A 26,233-nucleotide genomic window follows, 5' to 3' on the forward strand; every position below is an offset into this window, starting at 1 on the left:
CACTCCTGAGTAAATATCTGCAGTATGGTTTTTTTTAAAAAATATGTCTTTGGCTCTCGTATTTTGTTGCCTTGGTGACCATATGAAATATTTGGGGGGGGGGGGCTTGGGTGGAGAGAAGCCAGAAACTCTTCAGGCCAACTGTTGGCAGGCCATTTTGCAAGCATGGTTTTCCCAGGCAAAATTCTTGCCCTGTTCTCCCCGAATGGAATTGCTTACTCATTTGCTTGCTTTGCTTTGTTGCTGAACAGAATCCTTCTGAACGTGTTTTGTGTACGTCGCTTTATGTGAAGTTCCATGTATTTTTTACCATATGGCAGAAATGTTTCTGGACTTCAGAATATGCTCCTTCAAACATACTCATTTCCAAAGACAAAGAAGTGCCATTCTGACAGAAGGAAACATTCTATATGTTGTTGTAGACACAATTAAATGTCAAATTGATTATCAAGCTGTGCAGATGAGCTGTGAAGGAGAGGCTTTGGGAACTATGTAGAAACTTTTAAGATGAGCTGTTTGCTGATTTAGCAGGGATGGCATTACGAAGAGCTTGCTGAACTAACTTTTTGCCCTTGAATCCACCACCTTGTGACATACAGAACTGCATGGTTTTCTATCTACAGACGTGCAAAGAAATGTACAAAAACACAACACGTGAAATAGCTGTACAAATATATAAAAACTTATAGACGTCCAACAAGAATGGGAGGGGGCATACTTCTGAAGTTTTGAGATCATGCTTAAAGTTCATAGATGTTGTGGCCTGATAGGCTTCCCAGGGCAGCTATTCCACACTGGTGGTGGTGCCACTAGAGAAGGCCCTGCCATATACACCACTAGAAATTGCATTTCAAAAACAAAACAAAACAAAGAAAGCACCTCAGAGGAAGGTCTCCCTGGAAGATATCCAGGAATTAGGTTATTACGCTGTTTTTGAATCACAAACACTTGAAAAAAAATTGTAAATGTTAAAAACACACATTGAATGTAAGCAGAGTTTGCCTACAGTTGTCCTGGAATGTGAAATGTGGTCATTTGATTGAGTTGGTGGAAGGGCAACAACCAGGGAAAATTGAAAAGTTTATTTCTGTTTCTTTATTTGCAGGTTATTCCTCTCCAAGCAGTTTACAATATATGGGCTGATTCACACAATCGACAGCCAGCTGTCAGGGATAGTTAAGGCACTGGTTGTGAGGTCTTCTAGATTCAGCTAAGTTTTAATTAGAAGTAGTCTGGAAGGCTTTGGGCCTCCTTGGCCTCTGGAATGTTACAGTCTGTATGAGTTGATCTCTGTCAGTGTTTTCAAACAGGGATGTGGGAGTGCCCTTACTCCCCGCAAGGCACCTGCTTCTCTCGGCCTTGGCGGAGAAGCTGTCTGTGAGAAACTGATAGAGAAAGGACAGAGGTTTGCAAAAGGGCTTCCCAGATTGAAGCATCATCTTGGTGGGCTGAGCAGTGCCACCCTGTTTGGACAGGGGCATTGCTGAAAGGCCAAAGCCCCTGTCTGCCAAGTGGTCTGGAAGAGGCCTATGCCCCCCTTTTTAAGCTGCTGCGAAGGTGAGGAGCCTTTGCTAGGAACATCTGCTCTGCATTCCTGCTCTGCATCCGTTTGGATCCATCATCGTCTGAGACTCTGGGGGCACTCTGCGCATGCTCCCTCCTTAGTGGATCTTTGGATACTAAGGACTTGCCATGAAAAGCACTGCGAGGCTTTTCATAGACTTGAACACTCGTTTGCTGTGGATTGTGTGTCTTTGCTTGTCGTCAGCTCAGTGCATTGGCAGACTGGGCTTCATCAGTGACTGTTGGACCTTCTTTCCTCTGCCTCGACTCATGTGGTGAGGAGTTGCTCGTGTGAAAGCTCCTTGCATCTGAGGGTTCACCTTTCCCGTGATCTTGTGTAATCTTTGACCGTATTGCCTTTGAGTTACCAACATATGATCCGAGGTTGGATGGATTGTTAGGCCTTTTAAGAATTTGCTCCTTTGATTGCCTGAGGGATCATGTCAGGGATCATCCCCCTCCCTTTGCTGGGTTTGGAACCCGTGTATGGACTGACCTTCCCTTGCGTGCAGAACTGTGGAGATGACAATGGGGAAACCACTTCGATGAGCATCTCATCACAGTAGTAGTAATTAGCTTTTGACTGTTCTGGATTCCTTGGAGCCTATAGGTACTGACCATCAGCTATATGATTTCTGGAGTGTGTAACCATCAAGCTTTGGCTGTGGGATTTTGGGTGTCCTGTGTCAGTTAGCCAGAATGTGTGCTTGGCCAAGGGACTGAAAACCTGACACAAGCAACATGGCTTAAGTAGGCCATAATGGTTTCCCATGGGTGTCAGCCACCATTTTGAATATTCAGGCCTACCATGGCTTATCGTGTTGTGCAAAACTGGGAAGAGTGGCTTGTTACCATGGTTAACAAGCCACTCCAAAACCTAAGAACAGCCCATGGATTCTGGGTAGCTTGTTAAATACCAAACATATATATCAGTTAAGCAATTTGGAATCAATAAGTCCTCAAAGCCCATTTAAAAGTCATCCATTTGGGGTCTTATGTCCATGTCTAGGAGGGAAAGACCTGGTTTGCATGTAACAAGATGATGCTGTTGGTGAATTTCCTTGTTGTGGCAGCAGGAGCCATTTTGAATATTTGTGCCCCAGCGGGAGCACTCCATAGCTTTCCTTTATGTGTGAACCCAGAGAATGTGAGTTGTTGGGGTGGTTGAGAAGCTGCCCAAAGGGCTGCGTAAAACTGAAAAGGCCCTGTCTCTGGAGTAAACATTACATACGTAGGCATGTCATCATTTTCCCCCAACGGATACACCATTCTTAACAAAACAAAAGTTTTGCATTGCTTTCAAGTAAAGCAAATATCCATGTATTTATCCACTTGCAAGTGGCATCTATATAACACCCGTTCAAATGTTGATAGCGTTCTTAAGTCCTCAGTCCATTGTGTTATGGGAGGCAAACATGTATCCTTCCAACATAATGATATAAGTCCTTTAGCTGTCATAAGGGCTCTGAAAATCCATTTGCACTGACCATGCATTAACTTCCAAGAAGCCTGTAGGTAATTTAAGAGGACATGCACATCGTTCCATATTAAAGACTGTTTCAGTACAAAGTTTATCCTTATTATAACCTCCTCCCAAAAGGGGGCAACTATTGGGCACTGCCAAACCATATGAATTAAAGAGGTATTAGGTGCATCTCCAACAATTACGCAAGTTAGACAAACCCTTATTAAGAAAGTGTTGCGGGGTCCAATAAATCCAAAACAAAAAGTTTAGCTGAATAAGGCATAGCCGAAGATCAGTAGAAACTTCAGATACAGATGCTAAGACAAAAATCCATTGATTATGCAAAATAGGGCACTCCAGTTCTCTATTCCATTCCTGTCTTAGACCATGGGTATCATATTTATTATGCTAAATGCTTATATATATGGATCATAGGTCAACATGCCTGTTCAGCTGCTATAAGTGTTTCTAAAAGTAATGGAGGCTCTAAAGCTGTGAAAGTGGCTGGCTAAATTTGACCCTTTTAGCCCTCCTTAGCACTAAAGCCACCTTTTTTTATTGGAAAAAAGGCAGTGTTTATTTGTTTTTGGTCACCACTGCAGGGTACAGCCCCTTGCTCTGGAGCCTGCCAATCTTACCCTTCCTGAATTTGAGCTCACAAGCCCTGTCTCAGAGGATCTTTGGGGCCAGGGCAGTTAAAGCTAAAATGTGCAAAGCTGGAGGATTGATACCCAAATCCATTGAGAGGGGCCCTAAAGAGCATGCAGCCGTACTCTGCTGTTGTGGATTTGTGCTTGCATTGAACAGTTTGGGCTGTTAAAAAGGAGAGAGAGAAAGGGGTCCTCCTTTGTCCCTTAAATATCAGGTGGTTGTGTGGAAGAATGAGCTGTATTAACCAGACAAAAGGTCAAATATTCTGAGTTTAATAGTTTTGTTCAATTGAAAAATGCCTTTTGGCCATGGGGGGGAAAAGGGCTGAGCCAGATGTATTTGGATCATGTTCCGGCCTTCTGAGGAGAAAACACACTATGTTCCAGTCTGTTCAACAGATGCGTCAGCTTACCCAGCTAGAAGCAGTGGATTGAAAATCCTGTTTGTAGCAAGTCTTGCAACACTGAGCCAAGCCCCCGCAAGCACAGCATGCATAGCTGGGGGAGGGGGGGTCCCCAGCAGCAGCAGCAGCAGCAGCAGCTTGCACAGTTCTGGGTCATAGTCAGTTTGTTCAGGAAAGAGCAAAAGGCCCTGCAGCCCCTATGTGGCGTTGGCTCCCCCCCACCCCCCGGCCCGGTCTCTTTGTGCAAGGGCTTTGAAGACTTTCCTCCTCAGGGAGAAAGGACATGCTAGGATTTATTTATTTAATTATTTAATTTATTTATTACACTTATATACCACCCCCATAGCCAGGGCTCTCTGGGCGGTTTACAGAAATTCTAAAATTTAAGACAAAAATGAGTATACAGAATTTAAAATTCTAAAACACAGAACATACACACATAAAGCATTAAAAACTGTTAAAAAAATGAGCCTCGTCAGGGAGATTGTTCCACAGTCTGGGGGCCACCACCAAAAAGGCCCTGTCCCTCGTTGCCACACTCTGAGCCTCTCTTGGAGTAGGCACCCGGAGGAGGACCTTAGATGTTGAACGTAGTGACCGGGTATATTCACGTCGGGAGAGGCATTCCATCAGGTATTTACCCAAGCCTTGTAAGGCTTTATAGGTCAAAACCAGCACCTTGAATTGGGCTTGGAAACATATAGGCAGCCAGTGCAAGCAGACCAGAGCAGGTGTTACATGGTCAAACCTTCTGGTTCCCAAAATCAGTCTGGCCACTGCATTTTGCACGAGCTGCAGCTTCCAAACCGTCTTCAAAGGCAGCCCTACATAGAGTGCATTGCAGTAATCTAACTTGGAGGTTAGCAGAGCATGGACAACTGAAGCCAGGTTATCCCTGTCCAGATAGGGGCGTAGCTGGGCCACCAACCGGAGTTTGTAAAAGGCACTCCGTGCCACTGAGGTCACCTGAGCCTCAAGTGACAATGATGGATCTAAAAGAACCCCCAAGCTATGAACCTGCTCCTTCTGGGTGAGTGCAATCTCATCCAGAACCGGTAGAACACACACACCCCATCCTGTCAGCGGAGTCACCTACTAACAGCATCTCAGCCTTGTCTGGATTGAGTCTCAGTTTATTAGCCCTCATCCAGTCCATTGTCGCAGCCAGGCACTGGATTCCCTGCATATAACAGCTGACGGGCATGGAGGAATCCCAGACTATTGTCCAGGAAGAACACTTTGGGGGTGGGGGTGGGGAATCCAGTCTCTCAACCGTAGTTGAGGGAGGGCACAACAGCAGTTAAAAATCCATACAAGAAATAAAAGCAAAGCAAAGTAGAAGTAACCACTAGAATAGTCCTACCCAGAGGCCTGACTGGGACAAAAGGGGGAAGATAGGACAACCCTGGAGATTTGGGTTATCCTGCAGTTATGAGGGAAATGCCTGTCTTTTGTTTTGCAAACTGATTAATAAAATATGTGCCCAATTTGAGTGGAGGTCTGAAGTTTAAATCCGCAAACATTAGGCGGCCTCCTCCTCCCCCCCCCCAAAAACAGCGCAGGCCGTTACCAGCAAGAAAGAACAAGAGGCAGAAAGGACGTGGCAACGCTCCTGCTCCAGCTGGACGACGGCTTTAAATTGTCTTAATGCTTGAGCTGCTTTAAGAACTTCAGCTAAAAAGCAAGATAATAAATAAGTGAATCCAAATAAATAAAAGTTAGGGGAAAACACTTATTTGCAATCATTTTTGAGACATCTCGTTTGTGTAGCAGGTGTGCGTATGTGATCTTTTTTATCACATGAGCAAGTGTGGCCTGGTGTATCGCGTGTTCTGTGTTGGGTGTGCTTCAGGTTAAAAATGCCTTTACTTTTTAGTCTCCAATGCAATCTTTGCCTAATGATTTTCTAGAGCAGTGGTGGGCAGGATTTGAAAACATAGGGTGGTACTTTGGCCAGAGTTTCACCCTAGTTAAACATTTGTATCCCACCCTCAATCACTGGAATATCAGGGCAGTGTACAGATAAAATCATATAAACAGTATAAAACAATAAACACAGCGAAAAACAAACCATTTATCAAGATAAAACCAGTATATTTTATTTATTTATTACATTTATATACCACCCCTTAGCCGAAGCTCTCTGGGCGGTTTCCAAAAGTTAAAAACAGTGAACATTAAAAAGTATACAAAATTTTAAACCATCAAAAACAAAAACAACAGTATAAAAACAATGGTATCCAACGGTATAGAATTTAAAAGCAGTAGAAACAAATAAGACCATTAAAACTATGTGTGCCCTTGGTAAATTTAGCCATAAAGGAAGGAAAGGAAAGGAACCTCTCGTGCAAGCACTTGAGTGATTGCTGACTCCTAGAGGGATGCCTGCTTTCGCTGACGTTTTCTTGGCAGACTTTGTAGCAGGGTGGTTTGCCATTGCCTTCCCCAGTCACAGTTACCTTTCCCCCAGCTAGCTGGGTATTCATTTTACCGACCTCGGAAAGATGGAAGACTGAGTCGACCTGAGCCAGCTGCCTGAAAACCAGCTTCCGCTGGGATCGAACTCAGGCCGTGGGGAGAGTTTCGGCTGCAGTAACTGCCGCTTACCACTCTGCACCGCTTTGTTAAAAAGCCATGTGTTAACTTGGTGCTGAAATGAGGCAAGTGCCGGCGCCAGTTGGACCTCCAAGGGGAGGCATTCCACAGCTGGGTTTCCACCACAGAGAAAGCCCTGTCCCGTGTCCCACCATAGCATCTGTCTTGCATCGGTGGGATGCAGAGGAGGGCTCCTCCATCAGATCTCAAGTCTTGGGCAGGCATATATAGGGAGAGGCGCTCCCTCAAATATCAAGGGCCAAAGCCCTTTAGGGCTTGAAATGTCATTGCCAACACCTCGAATTCCGACCAGAAGCGTATAGGCAGCCAGTGCAATTCCTTTAAGAATGGTGTCATGTGGTCTTTGTGGGATGTACTGGTCAGCAGAATAGCTGCTGCATTTTGCACTAGCTGCAACTTCCAAGTGCCCCACATAGAGTGAATTGCAGTAGTCTAATCGGGAAGTTGCCAGCGCATGCACAAGTGCTGTGGCTGGGTTGTCCTTCTCCAGGAAAGGCCATAGCTGGCGGATCAGCCAAATTTGGCTCCATATACTCTGGGCAACGGAGTCCACCTTGGTCTCCAGTGACAAGGATGGATCTAGCAGTACTCCCAAGCTAAGCACCTCCTCCTTCAGAAGGAATCCACAGAGCTGCCAGTTTATCAGGATTCAGCATCAGTTTATTGGCCCTCATAAAGCCCATTAAAGCCTCCAGGCATTGGTCCAGCAGCTTCACTGCTCCAGCTGACTCCAACGACAAGGAGAAATAGAGCACCCAAACCCCTAATGGCAGCGCCTCCTACTCCCATCTCGCAGAGCCAATCCATTAAGATACCATGATCAATGGTAGCAAAAGCCACCAGGATTCCAGGAAGATCAACAGGGTAGCATCCCCCCTGTCTTTCACCTGGAGCAACCAAGACTGTTTTAGTGCCATGCCCTGGCCTGAAACCAGACTGAAATGGGTCCAGATAATCAGTTTCCTTCAAGAACAGCTGAAGCTGCCCAGCCACCACACGCTCAGGCACCTTGCCCCAAAAGGGAATGTTAGCGATAGGTCAGTAGTTCTAATATACACCTGGGTCCAGGGAGGTCCTCTTCAGGAGAGGGTGCACTACAGCCTCTTTCAAGGCAGCAGGCACCACGACCACCCCCCGACAAAGGGGAGAGGGCATTTACCACACTCCGACAAAGGGCATTTGCAACCCCCTGGACCCACCCAGTCAATCCACCTCTGCTAGATCGTATTAGCCAAGATGGGCAAGGGTCAAGCTTACATATGGTGGGACAGACTGATCCAAGTGTCTTGTCCACATCATCGGGCTGCAACAACTGGAACTGGTCCCAGGAAACATGACCAGATGGGGCACTGGACACCTCCCCAAGCTCTGTGATAACTGTGGCATCAGGTTCTGAGTGAATACAAGCAACATTCTCGAAGCGCCTAGCGATTTTATTAGAATGTAAGCCTATGCGGCAGGGTCTTGCTATTTACTGTTTTACTCTGTACAGCACCATGTACATTGATGGTGCTATATAAATAAATAAATAAATAAATAAATAAATAATAATAATAATAATAATATATTACCGCAGATGACCGAGGGTTCCAATCCCAGTTTCTCTGAGTGCGAGCCTCGTCCCAACATGCTCTTCACCACTCGGAATAGTTCTTCTGGGCGACATTTTGAGGATGGAATTAAAGAGGCATAATAAGATTTTTTTTAAAAAAAAATTTGCCATCCTTACTGCCGCATAATAGGCACGCTGAAGAGTCTTTGCTAATCTTCGATTGTACTCGCTCCAAGACCCCCACCATCTGCACTCTAGCTGTCATCCATCCTGTTTCATTGCCCGTAAATCTTCTGCAAAGCAAGGTGAATTACGGGCTCCACAGCACTGGAGTGGGCTCTTGGGAGCAATTATATTGATGGCCTTTCCCATCTCACCATTCCAGAGTGAGACCAAGGCCTCAATCGAATTGCCAGCCCTATCAGCCAGAAAATCTCCCAGAGCAGTCAGGAATCCTTTGGATTCCATAAGTCTCCAGGGCGGGCCATCTTAATCGGTCCCCCACCCCTATAGAGAGGCTCTGCTACCAGCAAATTAAATTTCACAAGGAAATGACAACAGGGTTGTTGAACCCACCCCGAAAACCATATCACCCCCCCATCCGACCAACAGTAAAAAATCAGCTCCAGGGTATGCCCTGCCACATGTGTCAGGGCAACAATGTACTAAGGCAGCCCCATGGTTGTCATGGTAGCCATGAAATCCTTAGTAGCCCCTGTCAGGACAACCTCAGCACGGATATTGAAATCCCCCCAAACCACAGTCCTAGGGTTCTCCAAGACCACCTTCAAGATCACCCCAGGCAGCTCGGGCCGGGAGTCTTCTGGGCAGTGAGGTGGGCGGTACACCAGCAGCATACCTGTTCTGTCTCTTTGGCCTACCATAAGGTACAAACCCTCAAAAACAGTGCTAGGAGGGCTGGGTTTCCTTGTGACAAAGATGGAATTCTTATGGATGATGGCAACTCCCACTCCTGGCCCTCCAATCTAAACTGGTGCTGCACCAAGTATCCAGGCGGACAGAGCTGAGGCAGCCAGGTCTCAGTGATGTGCACCAGGTCAGCCCTTCGATCAAGTCATAGACAGTGATTGTTTTATTGTGGGCTGACCTGGCATTCAGAAGCAGCACCAGCAGAACCAGAGGGTGGGCTGATAGGGAAATCCGGATCTTGAGATATGGGGGAAGGACCGAAAGTTGGGTCAGATTTCAAATACCTGTCCCGCCTTTCCCTTACCTGACGTGTCCAACCCCCAACCCCATATCTCCCTCTGCCTGAGATTACACCAATAGGGGCACCCTATTCCTCCCCACTTCCCTGGGATTCACCTGGAGCACATTAAAAACAAAAGCCAGTACAATCAGAGAGGTAAGCCACTAAGCCGGGCCAGTAGCAGAGTGCAGAGCCAACCTAAAGTTAGAACAGACCTAATACTCCTCCCTCCTCACGCAACATTCCACAATTATACAATCAAGCAAGGCTGTTATCCAGGCTATGGCCAGTCTCTCACCCTAGCCAATTGCACCACCCACCCACCTAAGGGATGGTTGGATTTCAGCCTCACCAGCTATCCTACACTCTCACCCTAGGATAGCTCATGCACACATCACATTCTCTCTCTCTCTCACACACACACACACATGTACAGTTGCCCGAGAAGTGGGTAGGGCCCTTGCCCTTGTCACTCCCCAAAGGGGCAGGTGGCAAATGTGCCACCTCAGCCAGCCAGCTTACATATCCCCTTCCAGGAAGGAGGACAGGTAGAGCATGTCAACAACAGCTGGCTCAGCACCCAGGAGCCTAGTCTTGTAGGAGTAATCGTCTGCCAGGCAGATGTCCACAGGAGGAGTGCAGTAGAGGTGATGATAATAGTGGCAGCGGCAAGCAGGCAGGCACTGTTAAGAGGTAAAAATGTGGCAATTACCCTTGACGTTTCATTGCATGCTAGAGCAGCTGCTAAAATGAGGTCCAGTTTTGTAAAAGCAAATATAATTAATCATCAAAGGGTTGCACAGACCTGTCAGCCAGAGCTTGCTTGAGCTGATGAAATGGTCAGCGATCTGGTGGTGTTGGGCTTAATTCTTCTTCTTTTAACACTCACATTTTAAAAGACTCGAGGATTCCTATCCATTACATGCCTCCTACAGTTGAATCTTGTTATGCTTTTTTGGCTGGCTTTGTTCAAACAGAAACCATTCCAGAAGGCCTCCTTTTAACCTTCATGATTCATCAAAACACAGATAAACCACATTCTTTTGCTGTTTTATGTGGAGGTTCCCAGCAGAACTTGGCAGACCTCTTTTTGCTCTCAGACGTTTAAACTAAGATTCTTTTACAGAAAGGATCTCTGCTGCTTCTCTAATATGCCTTGCAAGTAACTACAATGACTTAGGTGCTTTTATCGCACCATTGACCTGCCTCGTTCCCGTGTTATCCCACCACGTCTTCCATCTCTTTTCTTACCAAAGAAAATTCCTTAAGGGAGAGAAAGATGGAATCGCTCTACAAATGCCCTTTTCTGCAAGTAGCCATCCATCTGGAAGCACCCATTTTCCAAGTTAATATCAGCCTAGTAAGTAGCCCCACCACTCAAACTGTGGCGTTCATTAAAAAGTACAAGCCACCTGTTCTCTCTATTTGTGGCAGTTAACAATAACCATTTTTAAAAACAGTAAAACCAAAAATAAACGTGGATGAGTCTGGTCTGACATTGCTTTGTTTCCAGGAGTCTACCTGGAGGAAGGTTGGGCACAGGTTCGTTCAGCATGGGAGGGGGGAGGGATGTAGTACCAGTAGAAGGACGATGGAAAGGCCGGCATCAAGTGCCTAATCTGCTATTCCCTTTCTCTCCCCGTCCCTATCTGTTCCCTGGCCAGATTGAGCGGCGACTTGACAATGTGAGGTCCGTGTGCCACAATTCCTGCAAGCGGCTAGCTGGGTGTTTGCACGGGCAGTATGGAACCGATGCTGAAAAGAGACATGTGAGTACTGGTTCCTTCTAAGAGCCCTTCAGCGCTCTTCCTCTGGGCCGCCATTTCCAGCCCAAGGCCCCCCCCCCCCGTGCCAACGAGCTGCTCGTTCTCTTCCAAGCTCATTTAAAAGTGCTACCACACAGCTATGGTTCCAGTTGAAATAGCAAGGGATGCTTGGCCCATACTGGCAAGCAAGTATGCCCCACCCCACCCCCACCCCCAGCAGCTTTATAGCTGGGCAAGATTTCCCGCGTTCCTCTGGCCTGGACCATCCTGGCATCATGCTGTGCGCTCGTATTATTTCTGTATGCGTCATGATGTAGATTTCAATTCTAACTTGCATACAAGGCTCTGGGTGCCTTCCACAGATCATCCCCCCACCCCCATACGCTTCTTTCATAGAGTTTCCCTCTGCTCTGCAATTCCACACATGCCAAGTGCCCTTTCTCAGCTCCCTTTGCCGTGGGGAGGGTGGGAAGGTCAAGCACTGCAGACAGTGGCTGATCTCAGGGGAAGGGAGGTTGCACGTGGTGTGCCTCCCCCCCCCCCCACTGCTCCTTTCAGGGAGGTCAAAACGCACCCTCTGATCTAGGGGGATCCTGCTTCAGCCCCTCTGCAATCTAGAGGTGCAGGGTGGCTCAGCCCTCGTGGGCCTCCCTCCAGTCCTCTTGGCTGGCTTCCTGCAATGTGTATTTGGGCTTCTCTGAAGAAAGACACCCCTACAAAGAGTTATTTGTCCTTAATATTGACCCCTCATTTCAGTAATCTTACTTCCACTGAAAGGCAAATGGCCATTTTGAACCATTTTACAAACAAGCATGTTTACTAACAGATGAGAAGAAAGAGGTGCTGCTTTGCACTTCTTCACATGACACGGTCTGCTTAGGCATCTTGGTACGTCCGCTTGTCAAGTCTGAGACCTCCCAGAACCTCTCTTTTTAAAAACCCTTTGCATCAGCTCTGTCTGATCACCAAGCCTCTACCTCCTTTCCCTCGGCCTGCCGTCACCACTGTCACCTCATCTTTCCCTGATGCTTAGGACTGCTGATGCCCAACCCATGTTTCTTGACCTCCAATGATGAGTGATAGTTAAGCTGCTTTGAGTGATGGTGAGTTACATATCCTAAGCTGGACTTCTTTTCCTCTGCAGAAAAAGCTCCCCCTCACTGCTTTTGCTCAGAATATGCAAGAAGGTGCTTTGCAGCTAAGTGACGAATCTTTACTGGGGTAAGGCTTGTATTATTATTACTTTCCTGGACTGGTCGTGGGCATTTGCCATTTGGGGTCTTGGAAAGGGCCCTGCAGACTGCATGTGGTCATTATCCAATTTAGCTGCTGGCTGATATACGTCAGTGTGCATGAAGCCTCAATGTTGGGGGTAATTCTGTTGCTCCAGTATGTTTGTAGCATCTTTGTCATATTCTGAAACTTTTTTTAAAAAAAAACCTGCTTAACTAACTTTATAAATGCAGAGCTCAGTTTGCAGAAAGAATAGTCACTGAATTATTTTTAAAACTGCTGTAGCATTTCACAGCTGTTTTTGTCGATTGACAAAAACTGTTACCATCGATACTATAGAGGAGAAAGCCGTATTTGTTATGGGATGCCAAGTTGGATGGAACACTCCCAAGAATATACTGCACAAAAGAAAATGTACATATAGGACAGCGGGATCCAAAGAACTGGGCAAGGAGCTCAGCACGTTTTGTGTTTTTCCCCTAAACAGCAGCCATCTCTTCCCCGGCCACCTTCATTGCAAGCCATTTTTGAAACTGAGGGGGCTTTCAAAAATAGCTTATTATTTGGCATAGGGGTATCTGTTCCAATGGGGTGGAAATGTAAAAAAAAAAAAATACCCCTACTGGATATTCCCAAAATGTTGTGCAGTCCTAAATCAGCTCTTTGGAACAGTATTAAATTTGAATACCTTAAAAAAAAAAGTCTGCTAAAGTTGTAACGCTTGTGCGGTTCTTCGCATGACTGAAAGTGATCCTCTTTGTGAGGAATGCAAACAGTGTGTGAGCACTGCAGAAGTAAAGCTTGCCTGCAGAAATATTCAATGCTCATTACTTTGTGTGATTGCAGCTCAGCTCTTAGAGATACCTAGAGGAGCTTCCTTTGAACTATCTGGGGTCATTGGTGGACAAAATGCTTCCCCTAATCTTCTGGTAAAGCCAGACAAACTGGGAGTGGAGTGGGCAAAAGAGAGCCAGTATGCTTAGCATGTGGAGTTGGGAAACCAAGATTCAAATCCCCACTCAGCCATAAGACTCACTGGGTGACCATGGGCAGTCAGCCAGCCAGTCTCTCTCTCTCTCGGCCTCCCCTATCTCACCCGATGGTTGTGAGGATAAAATGGGTGGTGATAAGAGAATGGACAGAACCATGTATGTCTGCTTGAGCTCTTTGGAGGAAAGGCAGGATATAAACGAAATAAAATGAAGAAAACATCAGCTTCTTCTGCTCGCGGATTGTCCTCCTTATTTAAACAGAGGAGCTACCCTTCTTTGTTTCTTTCTCCCATGCAATGTTTTTGGGTGGTTGGACATGTGAGATAGAGCGGGCTTCTTCTTTGTTTTAAGGAAAATGCTGGACACGTGCGGTGAAGCAGAGAACAAACTTGCAATGGAACTCTCTCACCATGAGGTCCAGGTTGAAAAGGATATTTTAGAACCACTGAACCAACTGACAGAGGTAAGTTGCTTCAGCCTGCCACAACTGACTGCAGTACAAGAGAAAACAGTAGGTGAAGCACCATGCTGTGCCTTTCAGTTTAATATCGCTGTGTGCACGACCATTTTCAAAGGCCTGCTTCCTGCCCTCTGTGCTTTCAGATGGAAATCCCCAACATTCAGAAACAGAGAAAGCAGCTTGCAAAGATGGTGCTGGACTGGGATTCTGCAAGAGCCAGGTAAAGCACGAAGGCTCCTGCTCCTTCTGGAGTGCAGGAAATGCTAGACTCCCGTCACTGGGTTGTTGCTTTGTTTGTTTGTTTGTTTGTTTAGAACATTTCTTGGCCGCCTTTCAGGGCAGAAGTCCTCACAAGGTAGCTTACAACAATAAAATACATAAAAACAGTTAAAATATTAAAAGCAATAAAAACATAATCATAAAATAACAATTTAAAACAATAGAACCAGCAAAAACAATAGCAACAATACCAGCAAGGACAATCGCAGCAAGTAACTAGGTCCCAAAAAGTAACAAGGTCCCAAAACGTTTAAAGCTTTAAAGGTCAAAACCAGCACTTTGAAGTGGGCTCAGAAACACACCAGTAGCCAGTGCAGCTGGCTTAGTATAGGCATTATGTGATCAATTCACCTCACCTCTCCCAGTACTTGGGCAGCAGCCGCATTCTGCACCAGCTGAAGTTTCTAAACTGTCTTCAAAGTCAGCCTAAGCTGGTAGAATGCATTCCTGGACACAGCAGCCACCTGGGCTTCCCTAGTTAGTTCAGAGTCCATGAGGACTCCCAAACTGTGTATTTGGTCTTTTAAGGGGAGTGCAACCCCATCTAAGACTAGTTGTAAACCTCCATCCAAAGTAGTTGGTTTCCCAACCCACAGTACCTCCGTCTTGTCTGGATTAAGCCTCAGCTTGTTCAGCACTCCCCGCCCCCCCCCTCCATTCTCCGATCATCAACCAGTCATCAACCAGGGCGCCCACGGCTGTTTCCATCCCAAAGTAGTAGTAGTTATGTGTCTTCAACTTATGGTGACCCTATGAATCAGCGATCTTGGAACTTCATGTCCGTATCTTCCTTTATGGAGTCAATCCATCTCTTTTGGTCTTCCTGATTTCCTTCTACCTTCTGCTTTTCCTAGCATTATTGCTTTTCCAATGAGTCATTTCTTCTCATTATATGTCCAAAGTATGTTAGTCTCAGTTTCTGCATTTTCACTTTTACTGAGAGTTCTAGCTTAATTTGTTTTAGAACCCACTTATTTGGGGTTTTTTTGCCGTCCACAGAAATGGAATCTGCAAAACTCTCCTCCAACACATTTCAAATGAGTTGATCTTCCCCCTTTCCACTTTTGTCATTGTCCAACTTTCGCATCCATACATGGAGATCGGAAATATCATGGTCTGAATAATCCTGACGTTGGTTTCCAATGTTATAACTTTACTTTTAAGGATTTTTCCCACATCTCTCATAGCCCCCCTTTCCAATCCTAACCTTCTTCTGAATTCTTGACAATTCTCTCCATTTTATCTAATAACTGTGCCAAGATAATGATCATGGAATCATAGAATAGTAGAGTTGGAAGGGGCCTATAAGGCCATCGAGTCCAGCCCCCTCCTCAAGGCAGGACTCCACCCTAAAGCATCCCTGACAGACGGTTGTCTAGCTGCCTCTTGAAGGCCTCTAGTGTGGGAGAGCCCACAACTTCCCTTGGTCAATGGTTCCACTGCCATACTGCTCTAACAGTCAGGAAGTTTTTCCTGATGTCCAGCTGGAATCTGGCTTCCTTTAACTTGAGCCCGTTATTCCGTGTCCTGCACTCTGGGAGGATCGAGAAGAGATCCTGGCCCTCCTTCTTTCAGTTTCTTTTCATAGGGTTCTGCTAATCCTTGACTAGTTCGATTTCCTCATTTTCAACTTTAAAATTACATAAGTTCTCTGTTGTTATCTCTTTAGTCTTCTTGATATTCAGTTGAAGTCCTGCTTTTGTGCTTTCTTCCTTAACCTTCAGCATACATTTCAAATCTGGTTGCTGTTTTCTGCCAATAATATGGTGTCGTCAGCATACCTTAAATTGTTATTGTTTCTCCCTCCGATTTTAAACCCACCCACCCTTCATCTTGATCTAAACCAGCTTTCCGTATGAAATGTTCTGCATATAGATTAAACTAAAAGGGTGATAAGATACACCTGTCGCACACCCTTGCCAATATGAAATCATTTGGTTTCTCCAGATTCTGTCCTTACTGTGGCCTCTTGCCCAGAGTATAAATTACGCATCAGTACAATCAGTTATTGTGGCACTCCTATTTCTTTTAAAACATTCCATAACTAATCAAGTGCTTTGCTGTAGTCCATGAAGGTGACTTTCTTCTGGATTTCTTTAGTCCGCTCCATTATCCAGTGTATATTTGCAATACGATCTCTAGTGCCTCTGCCTTTCCAGAATCCAGCTTGGACTTCTGGCATTTCTTGCTCCATATATGATAAAAAACCTTTGTTGTAAAATCTTCAGCATTACTTTGCTAACATGGGAAATTAATGCTATGGTTCTGTAGTTACTACACTCCCTAGAATTCCCTTTCTTTGGAATCGGGATGTATATTGAATGCTTCCAGTGTCTGGACCATTGTTTAGTTTTCCATATCTGTTGACAATTTTTTGTCACAGTGTGGATATATTCCATCTCAGTAGCTTGTAACATCTCTTGATATACCATCTATTCCTAGTGCTTTATTCCTTCCTGAAAACAGATTGGAATGGATCTAGGTAATCAGTTTCATCCAAAATGGCTTGGAGTTGTGAAGCCACCACACGTTCCAGCATTAGGAGCATTTCCAGTCCCAGAAGCTGTTCAAAACCTAGTCTTCAGTGATCTTGAGGCCACACCAGCCCTTTCCACTTTTCCAACCTGCTCACCAACTTTGGAGAAGCTGCCATCGGCTTTGTCTCCTTGCTTTCCTCTGCTGCCGAGGGTGTCTTCTGGCCCTCAGTCCTGACCACCAATGCTCATGTGCGCCATGTGCATTGTCATGAGAGAGTGTAACTGGTGGGAAGGAGTGTTGGTAGATGCACAAGACATGTGCACACTCTCTTTTTTGACACTTTGGTGTGTCCTAATAAAGGACACACTCTGGATTTCGGTTGTTGTTTTCTTGTGGACCAACATAGCTAACTTTGCTTTTTCTGAATGGTGAACAGAGGGGTTTATCCTGCAAGAGCAGTTGATTGTGAGGGTTAATGGTTAGGGTTAATGGTTTTCCTCCTTCGTGCCCTTCTTTGTGCAGGAAGGATAATTTTGTGCTCTCTTGTACAGATGGAACCAGGCCCACAAAACATCAGCTACTAACTTCCAAGGGCTTCCATCTAAGATAGATTCTCTTAAGGAGGAGATGGATGAAGCAGGAAATAAAGTTGAGCAATGCAAGGTAGGTTTTATGTTTGGAACTCTTGACCTGCAAAAGATCTGTACCTGTCTTCCCATCTTGGTCACAGATCTGTGGTCATGCTCACTGCTCACATGCAACCCCAATCTGCTTAACCAGAGCCAATTTTGCCATCAGTCCAGAAAAGCCCCTCTCCCCCATGAATATTTATGCTTATATATGCACACTCCAAAATTGTGCTAAGAAAAGCCAAATCCCCCACTCAGAATTAAGCCACTCTGCATATAATTACTATTATTATTACATTCTCCTGCTTTTTGTATTTATTATGAGTTTTGTATAATTTATTGAGTTTCTGCTAGCCTCAGGAAGAGACATTGACTGGGTTCAGACAACACAATAACCAATGGTGGGTTAAATAGTCAACAGTGGGTTATTGTGTTATCTGTCGGGACTTTTTCACACCACAGTTGGTTATTCAGCTGAAATAACCAACACTGTGCAGAGTTGATTATTTGAACAACTGTTGGTTATCGTGTCGTGTGTTGGCCACCATTGACTATTTCGTCGCACACAGTTGGTTATTTTCGGCGACTACAGAGTCCCTTCGCAACAGTGACCAAAGTGGTGGCTATCGCTCTAGTCCAGCCGACAGAACTTGCAATGGCTGATGGGATACCGGCGGGAGGACTGAGGTGGGGACAGGGAAGGGGATGTGTCAAACACATCATTGACTAATAGTCAACTAGACGTTGGCCTTAATCCATTATAATCATGTCGTGTGGGGAGTACCGCCTCGATAATGAACTGTGGAGTTGACTATTAACCCACCATTGACTATTGTATTGTCCGAACGCAGCCATTGAGTTATGCAGAGTTTTACCCACTTCAGTTCTCCACTTCAGAGATAGGCCAGACTTCCCCAACCTGATGCCTTCCAAATGTGTTAGACAACAACTCCTATCTTCCCCAGCCAGCATGGCCAGTGGCACATTCTGCTGTCACACTTGTTTTTTTGCAGCCATAATAATCTGAATAGATGATGATGATGATATTATTATTATTATTATTATTATTATTATTATTATTATTAGGTAGAAACTTTAGATTCAGTGAAATGGAAATTCATGTTGGGCTACTGAATTCTATGTCTGATACTCGAGTGTGCAAATGTCCAATGTGATCATCAATGTGCAAAATGCACGCCGCATGATGGGATTGTGCATTTTACCCTGTACATGGCCTGACTTGAGATCTCCCTGTACCCATATGGCTCATGAACAGGTGGAATGGCCCGCCTTCATCTGCTGGATTTTTGTGGACCTCACAGAAATGTCTTCTACTTGAATATTCTATGGGCACTGCTGTTGCTAACCTACGGCTTGTCTTTCTCCCCCCTCCCAACCCCCATCCTACCTGAAAGGATCAACTTGCTGCAGACATGTACAATTTCATTTCCAAAGAAGGTGACTATGCCAGATATTTTGTCTCTGTGAGTATCCCCTTCCTTTTACAACGCTCCCTTTCTCAAACATACATTTCACATGCTTGATCCTTCTGTCTGTGTGTTGTTGTGTTCATCCAATGCTAACTTTTGTTTTAAAATGTGGGTTCTGTTCTCAGTTATTAGAAGCCCAAGCAGATTACCATAGAAAAGCATTAGCAGTCTTAGAAAAGGTGCTCCCCGAAATCCAGGCCCATCAAGGTAAAGTAAACCTGTGCTCTGCCTCATGCTTTGCCTGTGCCACCTCTGCGCTCTCCTCCTCCTCCTCCTCTTCCTCCTCCTTTGATTCCCCCCTCCTCTCCTTTGGCATGCCGCCCTTCTTCAATAAGTACAGGGGAGCTTTCTCAATGGCACATCTTCCAAAATTACCACCCCCCATCCCCTCTGCAACTGCATTTCTGACATCCTTCCAAGCCTCTATTAATACACTAACCAACCATGGTGACTTTCTCTGAAACTCGTTGGGGCAAAGCCAGTCCATGGAATGGGTTGGGTGTGCCAGCAAAGCCTCTTGACCAGAGCCATCGCCTCCCTTGCGCACCTGTTGCTTTCCAGGTGGCCGTATTTAGGGATATATCAAGCTGCCTTACGTGATGCAGCCTAGTATTATCTGCTCTCAGTGGCGGAGGCTCTCCGAGGTCTTTCCCAGCCTTGAGGTGCCAAGGGCTGAGCCTGCGGCCTTGCACTCTGGCCCTCCGTAAGGTGCTGCGCATGCAAGGTGCCATTCAGCAGCATGGCTGTCGGGAGCGAGGTGCCCTTGGGAGCTGCTGGGCAAGGTCCAGTAGCAAAGAGTGAGGGGGAGGAGAAGCAGCGGAGGCTTCAGCGGCTGACTCAGAGGACTCCGCAGGCCTCCTATCGATGAACAGAGGAATGGACCAAAGGTCATCGTCATTATTATTATTATTATTATTATTATATCCCGCCTTTTTTCCTCCAAGGAACCCAAGGCGGCGTACACAATCCTCCTCGTCCTCTCCTGTGAGGTAGGCTGGGCTGAGAGTCTGTAACTGGCCCAAAGTCACCCAGTGGGTTTCCATGGCCGAGTGGGGACTAGAACCCGGATCTCCTGACTCCCAGTCCAGCCAAGTACCTCTGGAAGCTGACAACCAGGTCATTAAGGTGATGGCCATTCCCTGTTTTTGGTCCCAGCATCTGATCTTCAGGGGTAGACTGCTTCAGCATGTGGAGGTTCCCTGTAGCTGAAATCATTCCTTCTATTTCTGAAGTTCACAGATGAGTGCCAATCCTCATGTAGTCAAAACAGCACCATCTGTGAGGCCTGGGGGAACCCTGTGGTTTGCAGAAGTTAAAAAACAGAAAACAAAAGCAAAACAATATTTAGGGGGGGAAACCTAATTGGGGGGACCCCAAAAGCCTTCCCAGTTTGGACTCCGCATCCAAGGAAAACTGTCTGACAGTTGGCAGGGATGGAGGGGGGTATTGGGGAAGAGGGTGGGGCTGACTGAGTGGAACCCTGAACTGGAGCACCCTCTGTGCAGCAGCACAGTTTGGCTGCAGGAGCTCCTTGTTACACTTTTTAAAATTCTGTCATAGAATCATAGAATAAGTAGAGCTGGAAGGGGCCTCTAAGGCCATCGAGTCCAACCCCCTGCTGAATGCAGGAATCCACCCTAAAGCATCCCTGACAGGTGGTTGTCCAGCTGCCTCTTGAAGGCCTCTAGTGTGGGAGAGCCCACCACCTCCCTAGGCAATTTGTTCCATTGTCGTACTGCTCTAACAGTCAGGAAGTTTTTCCTGATGTCCAGCCGGAATCTGGCTTCCTTTAACTTGAGCCCGTTATTCCGTGTCCTGCACTCTGGGATGATTGAGAAGAGATCCTGGCCCTCCTCTGTGTGGCAACCTTTCAAGCATTTGAAGAGTGCTATCATGTCTCTCCTCAATCTTCTCTTCTCCTGGCTAAATATGCCCAATCCTTTTTATTCTATTTTACTATATTTAGTTATGTAATTCCATAAAATATGCCCAAGGCAAGTATTAATAAAATTGTAACTTAAAAAACAATGTAACAATGATTATGAAATCATCTAAAAATCAAATAAGAGTTATAAATGCTCAACAAAATGTATAAAAACCAAACATCCTTATAAGAAAAAGCCCTATAAGCTGAAATAAGCCCTCTGAAATCACAGAATAGTCTCCTGTGGCTGAATAGTCTCTTGTGGCAGACCTGTCCTTTTTAAAAGACACTGTCATTTAGAGGCCACTCCCACGTCTCGTGGCAGTGAATTCCATAAGTCAGTTTCAGGAGACCAGTATGGAGCTCTGACTGTTCTTGGAGGTGCCCTCACAAGGGAGATTCAGCTGTGGCCGACCGAAGGAGAGAGCCCCTGAGGGCAGCCGCTTGCCCTGTGCCCCCGTCCCAGCTGCCCTGTGCCATTATCAGGCTTCTTGCATGTGCATGAAGCCGGGAGCCCCGGGAGGCAAGGCCAGTCACTCCTTGAGCTAGCAGAGAAAGTGTGGGTGTCAGAGGAGTGAGCCAAGGTGCAGTGGGGCAGATTCAGCCTGTGGGCTGCAAGTGGCTCTTGCAAACCTTCCACAGATCCTGCTGGAATGTTCAGGAGAGGGGACCTTCTTGCCTCTAGAAGGACAAGTGGTGGCAGTTTACCCAGGGGTGTATGTGTGTGCGTGGGAGGGGACGCTGCTGCTGCTGCTTGGGCCAGTTCTTGCAGCTCTGCCAGAACGCTGCATGTTGTATAGGGACGAGGCTGGAGAAGATCTGACCTTTGGTCCTGTTCTTTTTTGCCACAAGGCGTGCAGGGCCTTGCAAAGTGTCCAGTTGAGGGTGCTGTCTGTGCATACAGTGCCATGGGCAAAACAAGGTGGCCAGAGCACTGAGCACCTCTGACTGCTTCCAGACCTTTCCTTTCCAGAACTTCCTGAATAACTAACAGTCTGCTAATGCTTGTATGTTCCACTCTTTTCAACTAGAACAGCAAATCCGAGTTAAAAAGCAATTGAATTTACTGGACAAATTGGAGAGAGAAGAGTTGGCTTATGTAAAACCATTTGCACGGACCACTTTTTATTTCTCCTCCAGACTATATTGGTGACAACGGCTAATTGAGATTGCTAGACTGACAGCAGCCTCGTAAATATGGCGACACATTGGAGAGGTTATTGACTAGCTTTCTAAATGCTTAATCTGCCCAAATTATAGTTTCATGTTGGCCCAGAAGGGCAAGGGGCTGTGGGCAAATCCTACCGCCGGTAAACCAGGTGAAGCCAGGCTATGCTTCCCTCCTGGCGCCAGTGCGAGTGCTCATTTGACCGTTTGCTGATCGGTTCTTGCCAAAGGCTGGTTCATCCACCTGAGTGTGGGAATCTCCTTGACTAAGGGGGAGGGGTGCAGGAGGTCATTTGGAAACAAATGTGGATTAAGCCTTTCTTCCTCCAGAGCGGCCTGTTTCTGTGCCAGGGGCAAGAAGTTCTGCTGAGCATCACTCAACAGAAAGGCTTTGAGTTGTGGACACCAAATAAAAAGCCTCAGATCCTACATAGAACTCCATCCATATGGAAAGGAAAAGGGGGTGTTGTGTTTTTTTTTTAAAAAAAAAACCTCACCGTGTGATTCACTGGCACCTGATCAGTGCTCCTATATCATTGCTGCAGTTTACCATTACGTTGTTCTAATTTGTAGCCCCAAACAGCCTGGTTTCCATGAATTGCATTAGGGCGTATAGAAGGAAGCCTGTTCACAAGCAGCTACACAGGTGGCACGCAGGTACAAGCCACCACGGGCGGATCATTGGATTTTGCTAATAGCAATTTCAGGTGGCCTCGCACATCTCACAGAATGATGGCGCTCCACTGTTCGCCCAGGTAGTCATGTGAATTTGGCCCAGAATCAAGTGAGCTCTGGCATAAAGACCTGCATCAGCCTGCTGTGCAGAAGGGCCAGTATTCAATATATTGGCTGCCAGGAATTGTGCTCTTCGTTGTTGTTTTTAATAACTTCTGCCGGCTTGGCATTCTAACTTCTCACCCAGGGCAAAATTTAAGGGCTTGGCCAATCAAACGGTCCCCATCTTCTTGAATGATTCCTAATTATCATACCTTTAAGTCTCCCACCTCCCACTTTCCAAATTGTTACTTCTCAGTTGTGCTGCTGACAGTTAATGCTGCCTCTCTCACTAGATAAATGGACAGAAAAGCCGGCTTTTGGAACCCTCCTGGAGGAGCATCTCAAACGCAGTGGCCGAGAAATTGCCCTCCCAATCGAGGCGTGTGTGATGATGCTCTTGGAAACGGGCATGAAGGAGGAGGTGAGGCTGCCCATCCCGTTCCTGTCGCTCGCTCGCTCGCTCTCCTCTTCTGTGTGCTACAGGTGACACTGCTGGGCTGGGGGTTGCCATCACATCTCCTCTGGCATTCCCCAACTGCAGTTGCAGGGACTGGGACAGGTGCTGATGGCCTCGTGCGCCTTCAGGTGGCTCACTCGAGGATAGCCAGAATGAGAGGTTGGGGCGAGCACGGGCTTGTCCTCTGTCCTTATCTTGAAGCGCCCCATTGGGCACACAGGACTTGAAATAGGAAACTGTCATGCTGTGGATTTGTCGGCCAAATTAAAGCGAATTCCTTGGGAGGGCTTGGTGGACAGCGTTGCTCACACAGGGGACCTGATGTGGCCGTGTCCTTGTGGGTAAAGTAGCCCCAGAAGCCTGGAAAGGGGCCTCTTGCCTCTCCCCTGCAGTGTACAGCTTGGCTCACTTGTGTAAGTTGTCCTGGCTTTTTCATTTGCTCTGCCAGAACCTCCTGCAGCCTGGATTGTGTCTGCTGATCACCGGGCGGGGAGGAGCAAGACCTTGCACTCAGTGGTCTCTTCACCCCTCTCATCACTGATTCTGTAATCAGCCCTGGGGGCAAGAGAAGACGTTGCCAGTGTTGTTGGCACAGGTGGTGTAGTAGTGCACACGCCTTCTGCATGGAAGACGTCTGCTTCCTTGAGCATGAGCGGAATCCATCTGCTGTGACTCCTCATGGGAAATGCAGGGCGGACTATGGTTTTGGAGCTCCAGTCCCAGGAGAGTAAGAACACTCCTCCTGGATCAGGAAACCTGAAAGCCTTTTACCAAGAACAATAAATGGGGCGTATTGGTCCAGTTTATCGTTCTCTGGGCTGTTGGATGCCGTCTGTGACAATGTACAACTTCAGTAAGTGCTGAGAGCATTGATTATGATGCAGGGAGTTAAGGGGATGCTGCGTTGACTGTCCCAACACAGGGCTTATTCCGCATTGCTGCTGGAGCCTCCAAGCTAAAGAAGTTGAAAGCAGCACTGGACTGCTCCACATCGCATCTGGACGAGTTTTACTCGGACCCGCACGCAGTAGCAGGTAATTTGGCCGGTCCCCAGAGAGCTGGGCCTGCCTTGTCCTTCTGGGCCTCCCCGAGTCAGAGTAGCACATGGGGAGGTTGTGGGTGGGGGGGGAGGGCTGCTGCTTCCTCATGGAAATTAGTATCAGAGGGGGTGAGGAAGCACCCGCAGCTGTTCATGGGCCGAGCCAGGCGGGCCGTGGAGCGCGCTCTGAATGCAAGACTCTCCCTCGTTATGCCTCTGGATGGGGCGGCTTTTCAGGGAACAAAGCGAGCCGCGGCAATGTATTTTCCATTTCAGAAGGAGTCCAGGTTTCATAGCAACATTAAACATCTCACTGAAGCTGTTGTGCGTTTGGCCCCACAAGAGGCTCCAGATGCAAATAAATAAATGGGCCAGCGTTTTTAAAGGCCAGCTGAATTTAGTTTAGCCCACTAATCTTGCAACATGTTTCTTATTTTTAACTGGTCTTATTGACTCTGCTGCTGCCCTGAGAGTGTTTTTGCTCTCTATACAAAACATTAAAATGGATGTTTTTAGTCATTCAGACCCTGATTCTAATTAAAAACAGGGAAAGGCCAGCATTGCTAGGAATACTATAAGTGTTTAGTTTATTCAGTGCTGTGTGTTGCTGCAAGTCCACAATTTAGAGTTCAATTAGCATAAACTATTCTGTTCAGTTCTTATTTGAGTAGAAATAAAAGCAATATTTATTCCATTGCTTTACTGCGTAGTATTTGCACAACGTGGTAAGCATGCATAATTCACCATCGGGGAGCCACAAATGTGCACGGTAGATTTCTGGTGGCAGCCGTGTCTTGACATTGAGTGAGCACTCAGTGTGACAGGAAGCATGCCCCCCCCCTCCTCCTTGATTTTGCACTGACCTCAAGAGCGAGACGTGTGGGTGCTTTTGAGTGCCTCCGACGCGCCGCCCACGTGCAGGAGAAGCTGCCGCTCATCTCCCGAGTTCCAGGGTCATCTCTGACCTCACACCAGGCTTTGGAGGCATTCAGAGTGCTGCCAAAGCAGAGTGCAATTAGTTCAGGCGCAGGGAGCCTGGTGGTGCTGCTGCTCCTCTGCTGAGCCAGGGACAGGGTTAGCAGGGACCAGCTGTCGAAGGCAGCTCAGATGTGTGCACCCTTGTGCCTTGCTTTTGAAGGTGTTTGCTGCCGGGAGGGCGCTGGCCTGATTCAGCGAGCCCTTGGCTGAAGGCGGTGGGGAGGCCCCACCGGCACGTGTGCTTTGCCAAGCTCCCCTCGTTGTTAAACATGTGCTTCTCAAGAGTCCTTGCTGTTTAAATGTGCATGTGTTTCCACAAGCACAGCCCACTTACCACCATCACGCGGGCATGCCTCTTTTCTCTGGGTGAAAAAAACACATTAGTCCTTGTGCATTCTTCACATATTTTAAAAGCCATTGGCCGGCTGTCCCCTTTAGGACCTGGTTGGTGGCAGATGGAAGCTTCATGCATGGACTGAATGGAAGTGTGGAGGCTGCTTAGAGCGCCACCTAGCGGATGGCCTGGGTACTGGTGCATCATTAAAAATGCACACGCATTACCTTTTAGCCTCCCTTAAATATATAAATGTTTATTTTTAAAATTCTCCCCACGGCCTGAGTTCGATCCCAGCGGAAGCTGGTTTCAAGCAGCCGGCTCAGGTCGACTCAGCCGTCCATCCTCTCGAGGTTGGTAAAATGAGTTCCCAGCTAACTGGGGGAAAGGTAATAACGGCCAGGGAAGGCAACAGCAAACCACCCCTCTATAAAGCCTGCCAAGAAAACGTCAGCGAAAGCTGGCGTCCCTCCAAGACTCAGGAATGACTCAGTGCTTGCACGAGAGGTTCCTTTCCTTCCTTACTTTGAAAGATTTATACCTCACCGACAAAGACCACACTTGGAAGACTGTACAGTTCTGGCCTCTGCACCTCAAAAAGGATATTTTAGACCTGGAAAAGGTGCAGAAAAAGGCAAACAGAATGATATGGGAGCTAAACCATCTACCCTATGAAGGTTGCAATGTTTGTTTGGGGCTTTTTAGCATAGGAAAAACAGTGAGCAAGTGAATCATGATAGCGGCATATATAAGTATTCATGGTGTGGAGA

The 26,233-nt window shown here is 46.7% G+C and overlaps 1 protein-coding gene across 6 annotated transcripts in view; it reads left to right on the forward strand.

Annotated features, from left to right (window-relative positions):
• ARHGAP17 (Rho GTPase activating protein 17) overlaps positions 1–26,233 on the forward strand; it is a 73,674-nt gene that overhangs the window by 31,892 nt on the left and 15,549 nt on the right. For 5 of the 6 annotated variants that reach the window (XM_063143150.1, XM_063143151.1, XM_063143153.1 and 2 more), the window contains exons 3-11: positions 11,125–11,229; positions 12,371–12,447; positions 13,803–13,914; positions 14,055–14,131; positions 17,220–17,331; positions 18,713–18,781; positions 18,913–18,994; positions 22,949–23,076; positions 24,035–24,146. In XM_063143150.1, coding sequence (XP_062999220.1) covers positions 11,125–11,229; positions 12,371–12,447; positions 13,803–13,914; positions 14,055–14,131; positions 17,220–17,331; positions 18,713–18,781; positions 18,913–18,994; positions 22,949–23,076; positions 24,035–24,146 — 874 coding nt within the window. The remainder of the gene's footprint in view (positions 1–11,124; positions 11,230–12,370; positions 12,448–13,802; positions 13,915–14,054; positions 14,132–17,219; positions 17,332–18,712; positions 18,782–18,912; positions 18,995–22,948; positions 23,077–24,034; positions 24,147–26,233) is intronic. The other variant, XM_063143156.1, reaches the window with a different exon arrangement.

The sequence above is a fragment of the Elgaria multicarinata genome, chromosome 17 (assembly GCF_023053635.1).
Source record: "Elgaria multicarinata webbii isolate HBS135686 ecotype San Diego chromosome 17, rElgMul1.1.pri, whole genome shotgun sequence".
In the NCBI taxonomy this organism is placed as follows: Eukaryota; Metazoa; Chordata; class Lepidosauria; order Squamata; family Anguidae; genus Elgaria; species Elgaria multicarinata.